Source organism: Xiphophorus hellerii, chromosome 19 (assembly GCF_003331165.1).
Source record: "Xiphophorus hellerii strain 12219 chromosome 19, Xiphophorus_hellerii-4.1, whole genome shotgun sequence".
Classification (NCBI taxonomy): Eukaryota; Metazoa; Chordata; class Actinopteri; order Cyprinodontiformes; family Poeciliidae; genus Xiphophorus; species Xiphophorus hellerii.
In genome coordinates this window covers 21714192-21738748 of record NC_045690.1, presented here as the reverse complement: position 1 = coordinate 21738748, position 24557 = coordinate 21714192, and the positions used below count along the sequence as shown (strand labels likewise).

The window sequence follows — 24557 nt, the reverse complement described above, 5'->3', positions numbered from 1 at the left end:
GCCACAACACAGAGCCGTGATTAAAAGGTTGTCCTTTTAAAACAGTTTTGAATTTAATCTGAAAAAGTAGAGCACCAAACAATAAATTCCTCATAGCACAAAAGAGGCACTCCGTCCAAGACTAACCAGATTTTCGACGCGAATAGCTAAATAACAGATTGGCTACTGAGGCTCTCCCCTCAAAGAAAGAAAGAAAATAAAAAACCATCTCAGCTTAGAGGTACAAATGATTCATCCTCTATATGTTTTACAGGGAATTGCCATTGACATGAGAGGCACAATGCAGGTCGGTGAATATGAATGCACATCGAGAAAGCAACAGAATCTGAATACATATACGGTATGCCAAAGCAGACCTCACTATCCCTTCACGTATTAAAGCATTTCCAGGCTCCACCACCACAAATAAAAGGACACACACACACACAAAAAAAGGAAAGCGCCATCCGTCTCCACGGAGGAGAACACACATTTAAAGCAGTGCACCTTTTAAATTTTCTATGTAAACATGAGTGAACGAAGGTTGCTTTTCAGCTTCAAAATGTTTGAATCCAGTCTCAAACCCGATGGCCACGCTTCAAGAAACGCTAAATGCATTCCTTTAAAAAGATGAAACACTGTGCTATTTCTTTTTTTTTTTTTTATCTCCCTCATGAAACCTCTGCAGATGTTTTACCTCTGAAAGAGATAGAGATCCACATAAAAAGTTCTCGGAATACAACACTGCAAAAATAGTTTAAATCATAAAAATACACATATGTACATATACAAAGAAGTAGTAATGCTTTAGAATGAGTGGCTACTTGCGGACTTCAGTTGAAGCGCTAATAGTCAGGGCGTCGGTATTGTTACTTTAGTATTAACCTGCAGCAAATGGCGCGGACTTATCCGGGTGTGACATAAAAATGTGAAAGCGTCGACTGACCACCGTAGCCCCTTGGATTTGTGTGCAAAACGTTTCGCACGATGAGAGACGAGGGGGGGGGGGAAACGAGGAATGTTTCAACAACCACCAGGAAACGGGACATTTTTACTCTCTTCTTCCCTCCGCCTGACTCAACAGCAGCTTCATCATCGAACCAAAAACAAACAAACAAACAAACAAACAAACAAACAAAAAAGGATGAAAGTGCATCTTTAAAACCCATTAAACACTCATGATCATCTGCATAAGCGAAGAAAACAAGGTCAGTCAAAGCAACGTCATGAGATCAAAAGCAACGTCGGAGTGGCTCACTGCATAACTGCTGCATAAATACAGATATACCATATAAATAGTAGTCAAATGTTTACCAGTATCAATAAGTGCTTACGTTCTAATATATAAATACATCTTACAGTATTGATAATTACATAATTAATTCCTCTATGGTTGTGCAATAGCAAATCCCATGCATTTTTTTTTTGTACCAAGATAAAAACCACGACATTAAGAAAAATGCAACATAAGTAACATTTGCTTAAGATTGTGTCACATAAATCCATCTGTCAAAAAAGACACACACACCCACAAAGCCTTTGCCAGAAAGTGCAGCTTCTTCTCGGAGAGAGTCCGTAGATCTTTTCTCAGTTCCGGAAACGAAGAAAAGCGGGAAAAAGAAAGAAAAGCGGGAAAAGAAAGAAAAGGCACATACCCCCTTGCTGCTTGCTCAGAAGCACCGAACTGCACGAGAAGCGTCTATTTAAAATTTGGTCAGACTGTTTCATAGTACACATACGTTTCCCCTTTTAAATAGTCTTTAGTTACAGCACTACTGCATCACACCTTGATATGATTAACAGAAACGACAGTCTATGTTCAAAGTACACACTGCAAGATACACTGCTTATATGCATCTAAGTAATAGTATATGTTAAGGACATTTGTAAAGGACCCATAAATGTAATTGTTGTGCAATTGTGCGCAAACTACGATCTCGGACAAAAAAAAAGGCATATTAGCATAATATCTTTCCATATTGCAACTGCACCCAGTAATGATTCTTCCCCCCTTTTTGCAAAACATCCCGCAGAGAATCTCTGTGGAGTTTGATCATGCGAGACCAGGGGAAATGTCATTAAATTGCCTCTAACAGGATAAAGACAAGGTGGTTAAAGGGATGAGGATGGTTGCAGGTGTAACAGGGGCGGGAATAAGTCGAAGGTTTTAATGAGGGTCTTCTATAGTAATCTTCAGCGAGGCAATGGCTTTCAAGCAGGTCTGGACGCTCTCTTCCTGTCTGCTCTCGGGACGTTTCTCCTGGCGGCCGACGACGTCGTCTCCTCCCGTCTCGGGCCCGTGCACGGATCCCTCCCCGCTGCCGCCGCAGCTCCGAGGGCTGGACGCCGGGGAGGAGGGGCCGACGACGTCGGCGCTGGGCGAAGCCGGGGAGTGCAACATCTGGAGCCCTCCGACAGGAACGACGGGGAGCAGAGAGCGTGCCTGCTGCTGGGAGTGAAGAGGGAGGTGGCTGAGGACGTTCTGGTGAGGAGAACTGGCAGCGCCGGGCGGCTGAGCGGGAGCCAAGCTCCTTTGATCCTGGAACGATATTATTGGCAAGAGTCAGCGGCAGTTCCATCGCAACCATGCGAACATATATTAGTTAGGAAACATGAAGGAATGTGAGTTATTTAGCTGAGGAAGAAAACTGTTTCAAATGAAGCTCTCATGATGGATTGTCTGGGTACCGTTTGGATCAGGACTGAAATGTTGCCACAACATCATGAAGGGCCATCGTAACAAAGTATTTAGAGAACATTCATGGGTTTTTTTTTTATGCAAATACTTCAGGATCAATTCAAAATGAGTTATATCGTAGCTTACAAGGCATTCACAATCCAAGTTTTTCACATTTTATCACACTAGAAAACATCAACGTTTCTTGTTGATATTTTTGCGGAATAGACCAACACAAAGTAGACAAATAAATCCAGCTGTGCTGTGAAGGCCTCAGAGGTTAGACAACATTAGTGAACAAACAGCATCATAAAGGCCAAATAACACAGCAGACAGGTTGAGGAGAAATTTGTGGAGAAGCTTAAAGCAGGGTTTAGATTTAAACCATGTTCAAATGTTAGACTGTCTCGACATAAACTCAACTGAGAATCCTCACCACGATGTGAAAATTGATATTTATAGACACACTTCATTCAACATGCAATATGTCTGATCTTTAGCTATTTGCAAAGAATAGGAAGAAACGTATATATCTATCTACAAAACTGGTAGTCAGACCCTGAAAGACTCTCTCCCAGTCACCGCTGGAGAAACTCACCAGCAGGCATTATACGGCAGATGGGGAACACCATGGAAAGGTCACCAGTCCATCACAGAGCAACAACCACGAACCAACACACAGACGGTAAAACGGTAAATGGCCTGTACTTGTATAGGACTTTATCATGTTCAGAGGATCCCAAAGCACTTCACACACCATTCAAGTACACATTCACACGCTGATGGTGGCGAGTTGCCCATCTGCTGGCGAGTGTCTCCAGCAATCAGAGGGGTAGACGTTCAGGGTCTGACTCTACCAGTTTTGCAGATAGAGATAGACATAGCTCATCTGCAGATAGAACTGGACGTAGCTTTCACATAGTTGTGGAAGTTACAGTAGCCACAGTTGCCCTGGGGCAGTTTCACAGAAGCAAGGCTGTCATATTGCCTGGTGGCCCTCTGCCTACCACCAGCAGGCAAAGCAGGTGAAGTATCTTGTTGAAGGACACAACAGCAGAGACAGATGGTACAGGGATCAAACTGGCAGCCCACCAATTACGGGATAAACTCCTGCCACCGTTGCTACAACCTAGGAATCATGTTTTTATGGAGTAATCCAGAGAACCCATACATGCGAAACTCAGGACCCTCTTGTGGCAAGGCAGAAGTGCTGTTGCACTAGCATCCCGTCCCAGGTGTCATTTCCCTTCCACCATAAATCTAACTACCTTGGTCTACAGTATAATCCCCCCAGAAAAGATGCATGAAAGGTTGTGGTTGTAATAAAATGTGAATGTAGGGGACGGTAACAGATAAACAAAGTATTACCATTTCAAAAGCCTGTTGTTGCTGAGCCATCTCCATCTTTGCCTGGTGTCTGGTTTTATCACAGCCACCTTTATGTTGGTGCGAACCTCTGCGTGGTGACACCGCCCTCAGCACAACCCTCTGCCTGCCCCTCACGGATGATTCTCGCTTCCCAGGTATGTCTGTCCCAGGAGACATTGGTCGCTCCAACGAGACTGGGCAGGGGTGTTGGATGGATTTGAAGATGGGTGACCCAGGCCTGAGTGGAGAGGAGTCCCACCTCGGTGAAGACCGCCCTCGTGGGGACAGCTCCCGCCTTGGGGACGGATACCGCAGCCGTGAGGGAGAAGGTTCCCTGATGGGCGATTCCCAGCCAGGAGACAGCAGATAAGAAGAGTACGGGTCGAAAAGGAGACTGGTCTGGTCCAGTGGCAGCATGCTCAGAGAGTCTTCATCCACAGACTTCTCCCTCGGTTCTGTTGGCAGGGCGAAACGATTTTCCGTGCTCGAGCGTTTCCCAGAGGATTGCTGATGAACGTCCGCGCCGGGCAGAGCAGCTAGCGAGCAACCGTGGATGGCAGAGCTGACGGTAACGGACACCGAGGTCACTCCGCATGACTGAGGACTCGTACTTCTTGAAAGCAGCTTTGGGGTGGAGTCCCCCTCATACTCATCGTCCTCTTCATCATCTTCATCTATTTCATCGGCCTCCTCGTCCATTCCTTCGGAGTCCTCAGCATCTGAGAACTGATGCTTGGTGGTTGCTGCCACATCTGTTTTGGATTCTAGTTGGATATTGTCAAAAATATTGTTAAAAGACGCATTTATTAGTTTAGCAGTATTTATTGCATCTCACCACGAAAAAAAAAGCAAAACAAATCCAGCAGTGTTACAACTTAGGATCTTACCATGTTCTTGTATGTCTGTGTCATCCATTGTCACTGAAACTCCCAGTTCAAGACATTTCTTCATGTGCGCCTTTGACTTCATATGTTTAGTCAGGTTTCCTGTTATACAAGGCAAACATTTGAGTTATGCTTTCTGAGAGAAAATGCTAACTACAATACAGAGTGATGAAACGATTAAAATGTCTAATTCAAACTAAGAGAACTTTTTCTAATATTTTGTTGTGTTACAATGACAAACTTCAACATTTTTACTGAGATCTTATAGTAGCACAGTAGGGCGGAGCTTTCAAGAGTCTTATTGTGTGACGTTCATTTGTATTCAGCCCTCCGTTATTTTGTAGAGCCGCCTTCTGCTGCAGTTACAGCTACAAATCCTCAGGGATGCGAGTCTACTAACGTTGCACATCAACGCCAACATTTGTAAAACATCTCAAGCTCAGTCAGACTGAATAGACGGCATCTCTGAGTGGAAACATTCAAGTTTTATATTGGATGTAGGTCTGAACTTTGAGTCATTCCAACATGAATTGATATAAACAATTGTCCTGATGGACAAAGTGAGTCTCTAACCAGCTTCCCTGTTCTGTCTGAGGTAAAGCTTCTCCACTGTATTCTGCAGACACTAGCATGTTCCACAGTGTAGATGCTTTCAAGAAGATATGCATATCCACAGATATATTTTTTCTGCCACATGTTGCTTATCCATAACGGCAAAAAAATCAGATTTGATATCATCTGTCCTGAGCACCTTCTTTCACATTCTTACTATATCCTCGACGTGTTTTCTGGTGAACTGTGAGCTGGACTTTCCTATGGTTTTATTTCAACAATTGCTTTCATGTTGCCACTTCACAAAAGCCAGATATGTGGAGTGGTTGATGGAAACTATTCTCCCACCTGAGATATAATCTCCACAGTTAGTCCAGAGATACAATGTGGCAGCTTGTTCCTTTTCTATTAATGCTCTCCTGGACCGGCCTGTCCATTTAGGTGGACAAGCTGTCTTGGCAGGTTTGCAGTTGTGGATTGAACCAAGCTCTGTGAGATCATTCTATGGCCTAACTTTGCTTTAAATTTCTCTCCAGGTTTATGCCTGAGCTGTCTGATAGGATCCTCAGTCCTCATAATCCAGTTTAGTTACCAATTAGATTACTTCTAAAGCCATTTTGTTGGACTGGATATTATTTAGGGGACTGATTGCAAGTCCTAGTCACACTTTTCAGATTTTTATCCACATTGTTTTAAAATCATGTTGGTTTGTCACATAACTAAATGTATTCACCTGTTGATTTTCAACAATGCAGTCATATCTCTAACAACAACACAAACTACAAAATGCTTGCCAGTGTTGCAAACTGTTTCATCTTGTGTAGTTATATTTAGCAAGTTTCTTTCATTTCAAATATGGAGGATTCTTCTCCGACTGCCGCTGTAGGTCTTACAATTCCCTCCTCCATAATTAGAAGAACCCACCTTTGGTTTTGAAGGCAAAGTTGCAAACCCTGCAGATGTAGGGTCGCACATCCGTATGGGTCCGGATGTGCTTCTTAAGCATGCTTGGCTTCTTACAGCGAATGCCACACTCCTCACAAATGTATTTCCCCCGACCTCGACCTCTGACGTACACGTAGTCTTCATTGGACTTGTACCTTAAAACGGACATGAAACATAGCATTGGTTTTTTTTAGTTTTGAAGGGGAAAGACAGTATAGGTTGCCGGTGCATGAAGTTAGTATACCTAAAAATAACTGTAGCACAAATGACATTGACAAGTGTTACAAGAACTTGACTTGTGTGCTGACTGACCCTCCCTCGAAGATTTTAATTCGTGTTGGCACTGCCTGGTTTGCGGAGGCCTCCCTCTCTTTCCACTCCTCCTTGGCTGTTTTGGCTCTGCAGCTGATGTCTTTCGCCTTCTTCCCGTAGGTGATGTCCACCTCTTTGGACTCCGGTTTCCTCTGCAGCTGAATCAGATGAACACACATCGCGTTAACACCCATTGAATGAGGCCAAAGAATCGACTGTAATCTAACGCGGCCGATATTAAGTATCACACATAGTGTTACACAGCATGTTTTGCAAACATGTATTATGCTGTAGCTTGGGGAAAAAAACCCACTGCAGGCAACCTATGGCTTTCTGCCATCAAAGTTCTTTGAAGGGATTGTCAAGGATTTTTAAAGTGAGGTTCTGGTAAAATGAGTAAGCAGTCAATATCTTATATGCATTAGACCGCTTGCTTCAGGTCTTCGTTTAGCAAATAAAGAAAAAAGCTGTTATGGCAAAAGTTTGCGTCTGGCACAATTTCTCCGAATACAAACAGAGAATGAGTTCTCCAATTCTGAATTGTTTCCCAAATATGAATCTTGTTAGCGAGCATTAAAACTAGAGTGCAAAGATTACTTCCCACCTCTCTCGACCCTGGTTTTGTTGTACAAGTATACTGTATGCTCCCCTCCTGTGCCTTGCTCACAAAGCAGCCGGTGATAGCGGTGCACGCCTCGAGACGCCATCAAAGAGGTGTGTACAATATTAAGAAGGGCAACACGTCTTTAAATTATGTGACTTTTCCTACCATTTTGATATGCAGGCAGAAGCAAGACTCCATGAACGGATTCAGTTAGCATAAACAGGTAAGCTGAAATTGTTTGTTCCTGTGTTGGGTTTTGGGCTTGAAAGCTGAACTAAGCGGCAGTTCAAGTTCAAAGTTCAAACCAAAGCCGACGTATATCATCTTTCGGGTACTCCTATCTCTACCACATCATATTCGTTTTTCCAAAAAATATATATATTTTACGAACGCTGATGCTTACGTTGGACAATTTACACTGAAACAGATGTTATCTAATGCAGGCTGCAGGCAGAGCAACAGCAATTATTCTTCTGTGTTCAACAGAGAATGAAACATGTTGCGTTTTACAGTTTGAAAAAGCTAAGTCACTAGTTTACGTGTGTTTTCAAATTGTAAACATTTTTTACATTTTCAATTGGTGTGCTTTTGAAATGCACTGTGTCAAATAATACAAGCTCTTTGAAAAACTTGCCACCCCCTTTCACTCTTGGTGGCACTGCACCAAGAACTAATGTAAGAAGCGACACAAAAATCTCTGAAGAAGACACTGAGCACAGTGCCATTGTAAAATTTCTCCCACAAGCGCTTGACTTGAATTTTTGTTTTGGTTGTATTTACCCAGAATGCCCTGTGCTACAGTCTTTTGCTTTTGGAGCAGTCTCTGGTCTGCTTGGCATTCACACGTGCATTTGAATTGCACCAAAGTTCACGTCAACCGAACCAAGACTTTGGTTTGTGGGCGGACCAGAGGTCGCTTTTATGGTCTGCATCAGAGTTGGAATGTGCATTCACACCTCCCCAAACAAACCAAACTTCCTACACAAATGAGGCAGAGTTTGACTAACGCGGAATAAACAGGGCTGGTGTGAATGCACCCGAAGTTAATCAATTGAAAAAATCTATTCTTAATATTAGTTATGAGGATAATTACCCTCATCACCTCACGAGGGAAAATAACAGACTAATGCAAACTTCTATCTCAAAAACGTCAGAGTAGTCTATGCAAATACTAGTTTATGATGCTTGAAACAATTATGTTTGTATTCGACATCTAGGGCTAATTGCACGGGAAAGAGAGCGAGGAGGAGCATTGTACCAGCAATCATCTTCAGGTATTTTCAGTTGCAGTAACTACCAAATATACAGTAAGCAATAGAGTGTAACAATCAATAAGACAGCTTTCAGTTAAACCACTATTATATGTCAGACAGAAAATACAATTTGTATAAACCGCTATGATTATGATTTGACTTCTTAGCTTCAGCCTCCAGGTGTAAAAGGATCTGGACATATCCAGAGTGAAGTCCCTATAAGCGATATCTACCGCAGGTCAGATATTAACTGTTTTAAATATTTTCAATGAAAATACTGACTTACCCCTTAAAAATAAACTCAACTACAGAGAAGATAGATGAGCACCTTGTTTTACAGCTTAGGAGTTAATATCTCATCATTTTACTAAATATAAATGTACGTCTTCCAAATATTAATGAAGAGCAAGAGATTAATCTGAACAAATCTCTCCAGTTATGAGAGAGATTTGTTTGGCATCATTATGCCAAATGTTGCAAGCGTACATCATGAGTTTCTAGATAAAATTGTCCTTCAAACCTCATGCATTTCAAACTGTTATCTCTTGCAGAGATGAAAAGCTATCAGCACAGTCTGAGGTGCTAATTTATCTAATCATTATACAAACAGAAGAAATCAGCAAAACCAATTACATACTCTATAAAAAGCACATTTTCCCCCAGGTAACCCATAATTTAATTTTTTTCTCTCTCTCTCTTTCAGTCTTCAAACAGACGGGATCATTTACTCACCTGTTCCAAGGTCTGTCTCCAGAGGATGAGGGATGAAACTAGTTTCCCCGTGCCAGGCTGGCACATTGCAGCTACGGAGTATATAACCTTGTCTCCTCTCTGTCTGGACCGTAGCAGAGCCAGAGCAATGCTGGTGCTCACTTCCAGGGGGTTTGGATTGTGGGAGCTCACACACCATGTGGCGTACACGGAGGTGAGGGGGGCATCGCCCTGCGAGAGACTCGGCTTTGTGTAGTTGAGGTAACACCAGCTCACGCCTGTTGTCGTGCGAAGGCTCGGAAATTGAGATAAGAGTCTTGAATGCTCTGCGCCCGAGATCAGGGTGTCTTGACTGGCACCCAGATGTGCCACAACATCCATCTGCATGCATTCCTTTGCTTTGCTGCCTGATACGACAGCGTAAGGGGGCGAGCTTGTTTCCAGGGAGCTACTCTCCATAGCGCTCTCAGACTCAGTGGGCTCAGTCACTGTTTGATGTGCAATAAATGACGTCCTGCTTGCATCACCCGTAACATGTGTCGATGCGACCTGCATCTCTGACCTGCGCCCCGTCTCTTCACTCATATGGCATTTCCCCAACTCCACAGCACTCAGCTCCTCGACGATTTGCCCAAACATCCTCTCCTCCTTGACTCTTTTTTGCTGCTTCACCTCCATGAATAGGTCCAAGCTGCTGGCAGGGGAAAGCATCCGCTTGTTTGCTCCCCCACTCGAGGCATTAGTAGTTGATATAGTTCTGGAGGTCAGAGACAGAGGGATGCCTGTCTTTAGCTTAGCTGATAACAAATCCAGGGCCTCAACACTGAGGGTGTCGGCTGTGGGCTGCTTTGAGTACACATTGTGAGAATCGAGATTTCCATGTAAGCGTGCAGTTTGACTCTGCAGTTGGCGGGTGGACGTTGTGGAGCTAATACTGTCATACTGATTGTCAAAGATCTGTGATAAAGACGTGTATGTGATACTGCCGAAGGACGGCACATGTGTCTGAATTCTAACAGGAACAACTAGGCTGGGATTGGGCAGCTGGGGAAATGTGTTCCCAACAGAAAATATTGGCAAAGTCTGTGGCAGGACAGTGCCTGCCACAAATGGAGGGGAGGTGCTGCCGAGGTACTTTGGAAACACCTGTGAAGGGACTTGTGTAACTTCAGTATCCATATTCAGCGACTCCTGTCGCACCAAGTTTCCCCTCCTTCTCTCCTTTACAACGCTGATGTCCACGTGTCTAACTTTGGAGGTTGGAGAGAGGCTGCCATAGTCAAATGATATGCTGCGAACCTCTGGGAACTCCTTGTGCAAGTTGCATGGCGCCTGCTCTGAGGAGGAGCGTCTCATTTCATGCTGCTGACGCTGGCTGAGCACAGAGAGGGAGTGCCCACACCCTGGCACAGCTAAAAGCTCCAGAGATTTGCCAAATTCATCTTGCCTGGCTGGAGAGGCCGATTTTAAGCTCTCCTCTCTGTCAAAGGAAAATGTGGAGCTATAGGATAAGTTGCTGTCCTGGCTCGGGCTGCGCGACAGACTAGTGCAAGCGGACTCAAAGCTTGATTCACCAGAGGAGTGCTCAATTTCAGCCAGGCGAAGCCGTTTCTTCTTTGGAGGGAGCTTTTCTGGAGGGAATTGTGCTAAAGTTTCACTTCTTTGAGGCCACTGAAACTCCTCCACGTGCTTCTCTGGCTCCTTCACTGGCACTTCCGAAGCTTTTTCTGGACTGTCAGGCTCCACTGTGACCCTGATTTCTGGGACTTGTATATTTGTCTGTCGCACGAGTTTGGGCCCCAGCTGAACTGATTGGCTTAATCTGTTGTCATGCTCCATTTCAAACGATTCAATGGCCTCCACTGCTTGTAATGATGACATAGTTTCCAGTCGTTGACTGTAATATTTGAATGGCTCTGACAGGTCAGTTTGAGGCCTGTTTATTGAGTTTGTGTGTTGGATAACTGAAATTACATTCCCCAGGTTTTTTCGGCCTGATATGTCAGGGTTCATTGATATGTCCATGTCACACCTGTCCAAATGTCCCCTACCTAAAGCCATTATTCCCATTGCAGCTTGTTTTATATCGTAGTCTTTGCTTGAATCAAACATTTCCTCACACTGCTTATGATGGCTCTCATATTGCCCTAGCAAGTCCTCTTCCTCCCTCTTCTCTTTGCGGCGCTTTCGAGTCGCCAGTTCCATTGCATGCTTCTGCTGAATTGTACCAAGTCCCAAAGTGGTGTAGCTTTCCATGTCCAACACAGACGGAGAAGCCTCACTAATTTTTCCATGACTGTCAGCTTCGGTGTGACCATCGTGCCCAGGTAGCTCAATGGCACCTTGACGTTTTAGTCTCCTCATGCCCCCTGTGCTTGCCCTTTCATCAAACGAGTGGCTGCCTCGAAGGGCTTGTGGCATAGTCAGACTCACGGCTGAGGATGTTGGCATTGAGTTGCTTCGGATCAGAGGCCCCATGTCACAGCCGGCGTCTAACTGCGACTCTTTTAGCTCCTCCTTTAGAAACAGTTTGGTGTTTATTTTGATTGACTCAACTGCATCTTTTTCTTGAGTGAAAACACGGGACACACCTTTCTCAGAGCCTTTCTCAGAAAGTTCCCCAGACTCATAAGACGATGTCTGCTTAGGGCTTGGCCGATAACACTTCCCAAACATGATTTCTTGGTAGGACTTTGCGTTAGTGTTTGGAGGACCGGTCTGATGCTCCGAACTCTCAGAGCGCGAGAAGTAGCCAGAGTCCGTGCTGCCCTTGCTGGATTGACTTGGAAGGGACAGATTTTGCTCCGAGTCGCCACTTCTCTTTTCTGACAGCCGAAGCGCGAGCCTCTGCTTGATAGTGGAAGATTGGATTGCACGGCTGGCCTCGGCTGTGACAGGAGAGGCATTGATTTCTTGGGGTTGGGAGGAACCATCCTGACCTGACATTGACGTGGCTCCCTTTTTCTGAGCAATGAGATTTAGCACTTTTACAGCAGTGTTATCTGATCCCTCCATTGGAGAGTCCAGCAGCAGCAGTGGGTCATTAAGAGTGTCCTCGTCCGTGTCCGTGCTTTGCTCAGCATCAGAGAATAACTCTCCTTCCCCTTCAACAGACCCCTGCTCCATATTGGCATTGTAAGGCCCAAGCTCTGATAATGGCACCGTTCCAGCTTTGACTGAGTGAGCATGGGACTTTCTGTGTTTGTACAGGTTACTCTTGGTTTTGAAGGAGAACCCGCAGGGAATACATGGGTAGGGCCGTTCGCCGGTGTGTGAGCGAATATGTTTCTTAAGAACGCTGGGTTTGGCACATGCTCTGCCACAGTAGTCGCAGACATACTTTCCTGGTTTTTGTGGTTTCTGCTCCACCTTAGCCGTCACTTCTGACAGCTGGTCCATCCCTGAATGGGAACACTGTTGCTGAACTTCGGCTGAAGCGGGCGACTTCCTTTGACTCCCAGGTCCTGGCGACTGTGCTGAAGCTTTTTGTCTCCCAACAGAGAAGGGCTTTGTGGACTGTAGCGGATATGAAGACACATCATAGTCTGGATGGCTTGTGGACTGAGCTTGTGAGAACTGATCTTCAAATTTCGGAGATTTCCCTGAGTCAGACATTTCACTAAAACCACACGTGCCTCTGCTCTGAACGTCTTCTAAGTCTTGATGCCACCCTTTGCTTTCCGATTTGACAGAAGGTCTCAGGACAGCTTCTGATGTGCCTTTTTTCCGTCCAATCTTTTTTTCCTGACCCTCGGCGGCGCCCTTCGCCCCTGCAGTAGCGTCGAGTGACTCCATGAATCCAATGAGTTCACTTGTGATCAATTTTCAAGGACGGTGTGTGTTGTGTGACCTTAGTGATATTAACTTATATGTGAGAGGCAGGGAGGAGTCACCTGAAAGAACAAAGAAAGTAAACAGGATTAAAAACCCAAACCACAACAAATCACAATTCAAGCATGTAGCAAATAAAGCTGATAAAATGTTAGAAATAGAAAAAGAGATCAAGTCTTTTCAATAAACAGAGAGTCATTTAAGGATGTCAAAACTTTCCTACATAAAACTGAAGTGTTAAGTGTAAAGTAACCTCAGAGTGTGGAGGAATGGAAAAAATTAATTTCTTTCCAAAAGCTCCTTGTGTAAGTCCTGGAAGACAGCCCAAATGTCCTAAAACCATAAATAATGGATATCAGCTATGTGTTAAGAACCATAAACGTAGAAGCATAACTAAATTAACATTTATGTTCGGAGAATGTGTGTGTGTGTGTGTGTGCGTGTGTGTGTGTGTGGGGGGGGGGGTTTCTGAGTGAGCCCATTTAAAAATTAACGTCTTTATCTCAAAGCATGAAAACATCATGAGTGCTGGATAAAAAGTACAATATATGAATTTATTGTATACTGAGATACATTCTTTCAATTGTCGCATTTATTTTAGGATAGACAACAGGCTGCAAAGCTTTTCACTGACTTGTTTCCAAAATCATTGATGATGATTTGACATCTTAAAATAAAGCTAATATGCATTTTTATAATAAAATAGTTGGAAACAGCTGGTCTTTTTTGAGGGTTTAGTGCTGATTATCTAATATTTTTCATTAATCTCATTGAGAGGCTTTGTTGTAAGTTACTTTACTTGCATAGGATTTTTCTAACGGGACTCGTTCTCCAGCCAATGAGGTGAGGAGCTGAAGTTACACTTTCATCATAGCACTTATCCTATATATAATTTGTGTTTTGTATTTTATTTAGCTTGTTGACTTTTTGCACTAATATGTTGAAGATCTCAAGAACCAATGCACAGTGCCTCCTGTACTAGTGGGCCTAGATACATTTAGCATGGCTGTTCTATTTTAGCGAAACACAATTTTGATAGAAGAAAATTTCTGTAAATCTTATGTCTAATTGTTCGGCAAGGCCAAAAGCACAAGGCGTTACCTTAGCAGTGGGAAAAATGTCCATGTGATGTGATGAATGAGAAACGTTTGCCAATAGATTCCAGCAAAGACGATATCAATGAAGGATTTAGTTTAGTCATTTAAGTCCGCTGCCAGTCTACTAAAAGTTTAAGCCACAAAAGGTAGCCAAAAAGGCTGGCTCCTCACAAAGTGCTGATTCAAGCATTTTAATGGAAAGTTGAGTGAGAACAAAAAAGAGTTTGGTTAAAAAAAGGTCAAGGTGATACAGGAAAAAAAAAAAAAGAGCCTGGAGAGGACGATGAAGTAAATCCCATTCACAAAGTGTGAACAGTAGCTTTAAATCGGTGCTTCAAGAGACACCGCGCACTGCAACAGTAGCTTTCCTGGTACTAAGATATTTCTGAACCAGAGACAACATCAGAAATATCTTACATGGTCTAGTGAGAAAAAAGAACTGGTTAGTCTCCAAAGTCCTCTCTTTAAATGAAAATAAAGTTTGCATTTTATTTGGAAATCAAGGTCCCACAGTCTGCAGGAAGAGTGGAGAGGCACATAATCCACTTTGCCTGAAGTCCAGAGAGAAGTTTCCACAGTCAAGTGACGATTTGGGGAGCCACGCAGTTTGCTACTATTGTCCCACTGTGTTTTTTCAAGTCTAGAGTCAGTGCAGTCATCTATCTGGAAAGTTTGGAGTACACTTTGTGTTTTCATCCGCTGAAAAACTTTATGAAGATCAGAATCCGAAGATGGTGATTTCATTGTCCATGAGGACTTGGTAACTGCCCACACTTCCCCAAGTACCTACTTTAATGATGCTATCATTGCGCTGGATTAGCTAGGAAAGTAGCTTGACCTAAACACTGAGAGAATCTATAGATTATTGTCAAGAGCAAGAGAAACGTCAACGTGACTCTCATAAGCCAACCCAGGCTTTTTATCCCACACCACATTGACACAGGAATTTATGCAAGATGAGCTCCAGCCAAGTATTGGGTACATGGACATACTTTTCAATAGGCCAACAATTATGCATTTCAAAAGATCTTGAGTAAAATAAAAATTTTCCAAGGAATTTAATTTAATTTGCAAGCCATCATCATCATCATCACATAAAAACCTGCGTATAAATATATGTTTCAGTTTTTAATTTAAATGCCTATACTATAATATCTTTTTGATGCTCTACATTGAGATACACGTGCAAAGGTATTTCTGTTTCCTATCACTGGACTGAAATCCATGCACCTGTCTGAGCCGACAGAGTCATCACCTACACGCCGGGGTGCACGGGACCACATGCTGAACTGCATGCAAACACGCCTGACTCCCGACTCCGTGGTTTAACCGAGCCGCCTCCTCCGCCACGTCTTCGCCTCACGCCGAGAGGACGGGTATCTGAGGACACGTCATTTCCATCTTCTCGGTATCAAATGCAGTGTCCTCCCTAATGAGGTTATGTAAGATTATCTGGTTCAAACCCTCTGAGTTCCCCTTAATTAGGACATCCTCCGACTCTCTCGCTCTCTTGCTCTGGCTCTCCTCTTTCTCTTTGTTAGCTCAACGCGCACTGCTCAAGCACGAGCCAGAGGATGGGAATCCAAGGTGACTCTCGAGATGCCCCGAGACGCTTGAAAGCGGTCATGAGGAGGACCTTGCTACCTGACAAAGATTTTTTTTTTTTTTTTAAAGCCTCTACTTTGTGGTTCGGTAGCTCCTGCTTTCAAATAAACTGCCGGCTTCTGCAGACTACAGTGAAGAACAGGAAAAGATGGAGCCGGAGGCTTAACAGAATGGTCTGTGATTCAGTAGGGAGGTTTACAGATAAGGTAAACTAAAGGGGGTAGTGGAGGGTGGGGGGGAACAACACTCAGAGGCCTGGTAGGGAGCTCCCTTTCAAGGTGACCTCATTGGTTTGTTTCCATCCTCTGTGAGCCAGGAGATGAGGGAAGGGAAATATGGGTGCAGAGTGACAACAAGATAAGACCCTCACAAACAATGCATACCTTTGAAAGCAAGGATGAGGGGGGCCGACACATCCAAACTCTCACTGAGAAAGTCTGACTTTTTTTGTCCGTCCCCCCCTCCCTTACAAAATTCCTCACAGTCCGGACAACGAGCGCGGACCTATCCTGAAATATGTGACACAGCAGCAATGACGTGGAACAACAGGAGGCAGGTGGGTGGCCGTAGGTGTGTTTCAGGATGAACGTGGGCCGATGGCGGTACAGTATGTTCACATGGATGGAGATGTGATCTCTACGGATCCTTTGGGGGGGGGTTTAAGAAGGTGGGGGCACATCTCCCGACTTCCTTCCACGCAAGGGAGACGGAACAACGAGCGACCAAACGCTGGCTCGCGGAGAGCATCGTTATGCCGCCGCATTACATCATTAGAGGCTAAGTTGCCCATTAAAGGGAACGGGCGTGAGGACCCACGCTGACAACCAATCCATAAATATCATAAGGAGATGAAAACAAGCTGGACGGTAATAAAAAAAAAAAGACCTCTGCGGTGCAACCCGCGGCAGCAAAGCATGAAGAATGAATCAACAGCTCTCTCTCTCTCTCTCTCTTTCCCTTTACGATGACAATGACATAAAGCACATAGTGTTGTGGTGGTGGTGGTTGGTAAGGGGGCGGGGGAGGAAGACTTGGCTCCTACAGCAGCTGACATTCACAGATCAAATATAATCCTTATACAAACCTGACATTTGAACAGTCCCCCGTCCCATGTCGACAGTCATATGTGACATTCCTCATGCTGCCCGGTCCGTCCCCCTGTCCTGCTCATGTCCGGGTGGGAATAACAACAAAAGAAATTAGCGAGGAATAGTCCCATCAGCTGGGAAGCCGCTGGCCGACTGGGTGTACATTAGAAGATCTATTGATGCGAGCAAGTCACCAGAGAAAATACCCAACCGTGACGTGCGGACCCAGGCACAAAAATAGCAAAGGGGCCCTGGGAGGGATTGCACAACAGCCCACGTTTAAGGACGTTTTCCTCCCTCCGCTGCCCTCCCCTCTCCTCTGTCTCTCCATCTCTCTTTCTCTGTGCATTAGAAAAGCAGAGCTGCAGCTGCCTCATTCCACACACAAAGCGAGGAGCTGGCTGTCATGATCCGAAGAGCCAAACATCAACTTCATCTACTCAACAGAGATGCACCGATTTCCCTCCGATAAGCTCTGATCGATTATTGGCGGCTGAAACGGCAGTTTGTCAAATGCGTCAAAACTGAAAACCCACCCGGCTTTTTCCATCCTTTTAATGCATTTAAACCAAAAGAGAGTTAAGGTTCAATTCAAAATCTACACTTGAAACTTAATGTTCACATACACTGGATAACCCACTCTCACATCAAGGCATCAGACTAAACCGTTCCAGTTTTAAGGCAAGAGGGAAACGTTTTTATCAACTTTGTTCCAATTCATAAGCTCACGTACATTTCAATTGTTTTTGGTACAATTGCGTTTCAAACTATTTGGAACAAACTCAAGGTTTCCCCCAAAAATCTTGCTAAGCCCGGTGGTTGGGTGCAAGTCATTCATCCAGCGGCCCGTCGTGTTTTTGAGTTAAATGCTTAAAGCTGACAGGAAATCTGAAAATATCACTTGATAACCATGTTTTCTTGGAAGATTGGAAGATCAATATCTGAACACCAACTATAAAGTCTTTAAAAAAATGCAAACATTTAAAAAACAAATATTTAAATAAGCAATGCTAAGCCTGGTGGGGGCACAAGTAAAGTCTGGTGGCCCGCCAGGCTTATAATACACTGGGGGAAAACCTGAAACTTCTAGGAAACTGCAAACCAGCCGAATAGCACTGAGTTGATTTAAATCGAGGCTAAAAATCCACCTGTCTTTAGAGTTGCTTATGATTCAGAATAACTGGAACATTATTTGATATGTATGTTTGATGCCTATTTGCTTGATGACTTCGATGTTGGCAAAATGTAATGTTCATTCATAATTAGTTACTGTATTATGTTTTTATCCTCTAAAGCACTTTGAGCTGCATATACAAATGAACCCGACTTAAAACTGTTTGACTTGACTCAAGCATTTTGTTCATCAGGTTCTTTCTTCGAGACGCCTCCTGTTTTGTGAAGTGCACCAGTCGCCTCCTGCAGCAAAACACTCGCCATGCAGCTGACAACCCACTTATGATGGCGCGTTCAAACTTGCGAGGTGATTGTGTTCATTTTACTTTCGCAGATATGGGTTCTTCCTTGCTGAGCGGTATTTCAGCTCAGGACGTATTTCCACTGTGTATACACAGTGGCACTCTCCTGCCAGTTTACAAAACGCTTTTTTTTCTGGGGTTGATTTATTTGTCATTTTCCCCTGATGTCACTGAAGGAAGCAGCACGTTTGAGGCGTTGCCTTGAAATACATCCTCAGGTGTGTCTTCTTTTAACTCAGACTAGATCGTCAGAAGCTTACGGTGCCATGACATCGTCATCTGGGCTTTCTCAAAATGATAACAGGCATGGTAATCTTTATACATGAAAAATTCTGAATGTGAAGAACGTGCTAAAAAAAAATATATCTCTCATTATTCTGGAAATTAGCAGACAGAAATTATTTTGACCTAAAATTGAATAGATTAAGACTTACCTAATGTCTGATGGGAAGAAAGAAAAAAGGAGCATGTCTTTTTTTTCTCAGTATATGTGTAAATATCTGGCTACAGCTGTGTGTTGTGATGGATGAATCAGGGTAGGCTTGTAATTTCTTTAAATAAGCATATACTAAGCAAAATCGGGGGGGGGGAAAAATGATGGTCAGCAGATCAGATTTCATAAAAAAATTAAATTGGTAAAGAAAAGCCTGGTCGATCTCTTCTGCTCCTTCAGATTATTGTCTTATCCTGAAGTTTCTTGCATTCTGGTCGTTCAGGTACACACGCATTCGCACACTCCTGTCATCCCGTCTCCCCCTGGGACACATCAGCTCACGCCGGGGAGACGGGAGAAAGGCAGAAGTGCCTCTGAAAAGCTCTAATCACATGCCTCTGAATGTACACTTCCTACACCGTGAGTCTATTCAGGCGCTGAATGAAAAGGCAGCGCGCGGCTGGATGTCAGGCTGCCGCAGGAACCGACGCTCGCTCGGCGCGCTCCGACACCCACGGCCTGCTCAGAGCCAGTTCCTCCCGTCACGACAGGATTCGCTTTGTGAATGGAGAGAGTCGTGATGAGGGCGTCATTAACTCACCGGGACAATGCTGTCGATTATGTGCAGCTGCGAAGCCCGATCCGGTGAATATGATCTGTGGGTTCAATGTGACACAGCCTATGCATTAATGAAGACTTCCTCCAGGCGCGACCTGCACATTACATTATATAAGCCTGAATTAGGAGTGGGTTGCCACATGTTCCCAATGTACAAATGATACTGATTAATTCTGGTTTTGTCAAAATTGAAATAAAAGAAAAAGTCCAGTTAAACCCCTTTTAGCTAGCTAACTATTAGTAATAGTCAAACCCCTATTACTAATAGTTACTATTAGTTAGTGACTAAATAACTATCTAAACTAGTTAGTTAGTTAGTTAGTTAGTTAGTTAGTTAGTTAGTTAGTTAGTTAGTTAGTTAGTTAGTTAGTTAGTTAGTTAGTTAGTTAGTTAATTTAGTCACTGAAAAGATTGTGCTGCTTCCTGATTAGGTAATTTGATCCACAAATAAGACAAAGAAGTACAAACCACATCTGAAATATAAATAAATATAAATGAAATATTTTTCACATAATTGAAGTTTGCAAAACAGATCATCATTAAAACTACCTGACCGGCTTTTATTTTAAAATGCTGTTCACATAAAGGAACATAAGTCCTTAAGACATTGTTTAATCTCGTAATTTTCACATCTTTTCACGTAATAAACACAAAATTACAACCTACTCTGTTGAAGCGATTTACCAATAGAAGCTGGTGCATCAATGTGAACTGGGGAAAAAATTGTTTTCAAAACTCATTGCAGATAAAAAAATTAAAAAAAGTCCAGCATGGATTTGTTGTATTCAGCCCATTACTGAAATCATTCACTTAATTGGAGAGTAATGTCCAACTGAGTGTCGGACAGCGACTGTTTGCTAATCTCACCTGTTCACGACAGTGCTGCTCCATGATGCCGTTTACCATCAGCATCACGGAGCGTCGGACTGAAAGTAGTTCATACGACCGACTCAGCGGACGCGCGGTTTCACCAGGTGTTTGCGGCCGCTAGTCTGGAGGAGCTTTGGAGACTGAAACTCCAAGGCAGAGCTTTGAGCAAATGGGCGGAGCTTTGTATGAGCAAGAGTTTAGGCACCGCCGAATGAACACATTTCTCAAACTACGCGTAGAAGAATTAAAGCAAAACTCCAGGTATGTTTTCGATGAGAGGAATAACATCATAGCACAACATAAACTTTAAAAAAAGTCTAATTTGCATAATGGAAATAAGACTTCCCCTGCTCTCCTTAACTTGTTAGAAAGCGCCACATGTTTCCATTTGGGGCTAAATCAAGGTTTGGCATTCAACGACAAATTATATTCAGCTGCTTAGAGGACCCTCTTTAGTTTCCCTCTCATCTATTAGTAGGTGAGAACAACTGGCCACCTCTGTGGATCACTATTTCAGACTTTCCCCCCCCCCCCTTTTTTTAACACAACAGAACAACAGCCCCGGGTTTCCATATGTGTGTAATGACTTAGCTGAACATAATCTCACAGGTTCCACTCAGACTGCAAGCTTTTATCTGCCGTTTCCTCCGCCATACAGCATTGCTGCACGCAGAAAAGAGAAAAACGAATCCGTAAACTTGGGTATCGACAGTCCCCGCACAGTGTGGAGTTGCGGCGAGCTATTATTAGCTAAAACAAGCCAAACGATGAGACGGAAGCTGACGAACTGCACTGCAGCTCAGATCCATTATGCCGTATTCAGTGTCTACAGGAGCGGCACTAAAATGGCTGATACTCAAACGTGCAGTGAAGGTCAAGTCGCTCGTCTCTATAAATATAATGGTCTGTCCCCCAGGATGTTCCACACACACGCACACACACACACACCGCTTGGCGTTTTTCCACTATCTGCAGCTCTGCTCAGCGCCGACTGGCTCAGATCTACCAGAGATCTGCATGTGATCGAATGCCACCTGACTACGAGCGGGCCTGACATGATCATAGTGCCAAAATGGATGGGAGGAGGAGAAGGAGGAAGAGATGGAGGGAAAATTTATGAATGGAAGGAATGAGGTTTTCCTCCCCGGCTCGCTGGTAGTAGGTGGTCATATGCCACCAGAGAGAGATAACAAGGAGAACCATGACACCTAAAAACCAGCTCTTGTTTATTTTGTTGTTGTTGTTGTTTTGTCCCTGTTAATTCACAAATCATCATCATCATCATCATCATCAACATCATCGTTATCGGCCGCCTTGTTACCCCCTCCACCCCCCACCCGCTGTCCTCAAAGGAGCACGTACGCTCTCCGTGCACGCAGTCGTTAACAGCTGTACCTGAAAATAATCTCGCACGATTGTGTGTTTCCATGACAACCGCGCCAACATCTGAAACAGTTTCCCCTCGTTCCTGTCTACATGTATAATTACTGCCACAGACTGCAGCACAAAGACAGAAGAGACGAGCGGCCACAAAAAAAAAAAAGAAAAAAAGAAAAAGGACTTTGGCTGTGTAATAACGCGTAATTACAGCTCTGATAGACGTCCCATTTGTGCCACTCAGAGAGTCACCTCTGGCATAAAGTCAAAGGAAGGTAAAAAAAATAATAAGAATAAAAAAGGGACAAAATTAAGCAGGGCTTTAAACGCTGTCGTGACTGAGATGCTGGAAATTTGCCCGCCTGTTCTACTGAGTGTTAATCATACTGAGATATATGGAGGAATCGATGCTTAATAAACTAATTTGAATATTATTGATCTGATTTCATTTCAGTGTGGCTTCAAGGAAAAACGTTCATCAGTTTGTGACGAGTCTGGAAAAAGAAACATGCCAATCCCTTCAAGCAGGAAAAAAAAAACAGCCTTTTCAACAACAACAAAAAAAGCGTTTTATTTAAATATATATTTCAAATGTCTTACTCCTGAAGCTCTTTCACAATTTTTTTTTTTGTACGTTATTCAGTTACTCTGGGGGAGCTGCTGAGATACACAGCTCAGATGGAAGAATCTGTAAACAGGATACAAATAAAATGTGCACCTTTATGGAAAAAAGCTAGTTTGGTCAGATGAGACCAGAAAATTACACTTTTTGGCTCATATCCCAAAAAAACAAAAACTTAGTGGTGGCAGTGTCATGCTGGTCAGATCAACAACAACAGAAAGAATAGAAAGGTGGATCGAAAATATGGGGAAAAGAATTAGGGGGGGGGGGATCAAAGCTTATCCATGTGCTGGAATGGCTAATTAAAAGCCCAGAACTAAATCTGACTGTGACATTAATATCCATACTTATTTGGCTGAAGATAATAGTCAAAACCTGCAAGCTAGAAATATACAACACTGGTAGGGACATACAGCAAATAGCTTTTCAGCTCTAACTGCAACAAATGGCAGTCCTACAAAGTAAGAATCTCAAAATAAAAGCACACCACACTTTTCAGATTATCATCTGTTACTTATCATCTGGCCAAAATGCTGAAAATAGCCGACCACTTCACGCTTATGTGCTACTTTGTTCTGCTGGTCCATCGGATAAAATCCCAATAAAACAAGTAAGAAACACAACAGGGGTTATTGTTTGCTTTTTGTTGCGCTAAAATGAAAGTAACCGAGTTTCTAAAAGTAAAACACAGATTTTAATTTGACATCAGTCTTTTGGAATCAGTTTTTATTATTCCCTGCGCATAGGGCTCTTTCAGTGATTAGTTCAGCTAAGGCTTAATGTGACTTTATTAAGCTAACAAACCCTGACTTGCTCCATGATATAACGTCGCATTTAATCCTCCAACAATTTAATGTCAGAGTTTTTATATAAAACATCCTAGAATCAAACATCCTGAGCTCACATGCCTTTTTTTTTATTATTATTTTTTACCCTCCCTGCATGCAGACCAGCTCTGACATCCTGCAGCAGCTCTCTCGGCACAGCATCCTGACAGCTCGCTTGTTTGTTTTGGGGATCAGCAGCAGTCATGTGCTGGGGGAAAGCCTGGGGAGGAGGAGGGGGTCTCTGCATGGACGTGAGAACCCCTTGCAAACCCCCCATCTGCGCGTCATGGAACATTTGCAGAACAGGGACCTCCCACCTTAAAGGCGTGCAACAGAGAGCAGACACAACAGTACGTCGGATCTGCCCTCCGCCGGGCGCTGGCATCTCGGGTGACGAGCCCGGAGCCGCCGTGGCCTTAGCGGAGCAACAAGAAAGCAGCGGACGGCTTTCCGCGAAATGCGGCCCCGCTGAGAGAGAGGAAGCTGCCGGGCCGAGCAGACTTACCGCACGGAGAGATGGATGCAGGGGCCGTTCACAGGGGCGACGGGGCGACTGGTGTTTCGGCTGGGTCATCTGCGGGCAGCCGAAGGCGCAGAGCTCCGTTTGGAGCCATCGGAGCTGGCTGCTGTCAAACGTCCTGCTGCTGTTGAACGAGTGGCCAGTAGGGGGCGACAAAGGAGGCGATAACATTCATAGCATCGCGGGCACTTGGAGGAATACGGAAGGCCATTACTGTCACGAGGACGAGAAACAAAACAAAACTGGGACACATGGTCGTAATTATTACATGTAGTCATAATTATGACATTCGAAGTCAAAATAATGAATTATAAAGTAACTTTTACAAGATTTGAAATTAAATATTGAGATGTACTGATCTAATTATGGCATTCGAAATAATAATTGTGACTTTTTTGACTATTTTTTCCATTTGACTTTTAGACTCATGATTAGTCCATTTCAATTCAATTAAATTCAAACATTATTAAAGACAGTGTCCTGGATTCCTGGTCCATAGTAGAGATTAAAAAAATAGAAAAAAGGAAAGAAGAGAGAGAAAAATATTATCGGTAACAATAAAATATTTTTCAAATCATGTTTGACTTTAAAGTTCTAGTTACAAAGACAGAGTAATATTTTGTAATTTTAAAGTCAAAATAACAGACTCATAATACAAGCGAAATAATAAGCATGACTAAATCTTAATTTTGAGATCTAAAATCACATTGACTTTAACAGTCAAAAGTTATGAGATAATGTTATTTAATTATACATAGTATGTCATAACAATGACACTCAAAATAATAATTGTTACTTTACAGATGAGTTACTTTTAAAATGCTGTTAAATTTGAAAGCCAATTACAAAATAAAATCACATTTATTATAGGACTGAAGTCCTAAGGCTGAACCTTAAATGCAGAATTTT

General features: G+C 43.4%; 1 protein-coding gene across 3 annotated transcripts; it reads right to left on the bottom strand.

Annotated features, from left to right (window-relative positions):
* Nucleotides 1-15: 15 nt before the first annotated feature.
* On the bottom strand, nucleotides 16-23735 carry hivep2b (HIVEP zinc finger 2b). Of its 3 annotated transcripts, XM_032547221.1 has the most exons (8): nucleotides 23634-23683; nucleotides 19416-19470; nucleotides 9307-13178; nucleotides 6718-6875; nucleotides 6385-6560; nucleotides 4912-5010; nucleotides 4025-4788; nucleotides 16-2518 (listed from the first exon to the last, which is right to left on the bottom strand). In XM_032547221.1, the coding sequence occupies exons 3-8, from the start codon at nucleotides 13078-13080 to the stop codon at nucleotides 2147-2149; spliced, it is 5343 nt and encodes a 1780-aa protein (XP_032403112.1). In that variant the 5' UTR covers nucleotides 13081-13178; nucleotides 19416-19470; nucleotides 23634-23683; the 3' UTR covers nucleotides 16-2146. The 3 variants fall into 3 exon arrangements, with proteins under 3 accessions (XP_032403112.1, XP_032403111.1, XP_032403110.1); XM_032547220.1 differs by lacking the exon at nucleotides 19416-19470 and having other exon boundaries at nucleotides 23634-23735; XM_032547219.1 differs by lacking the exons at nucleotides 19416-19470; nucleotides 23634-23683 and adding an exon at nucleotides 16903-18210.
* Between the last annotated feature and the right edge of the window lie 822 nt (nucleotides 23736-24557).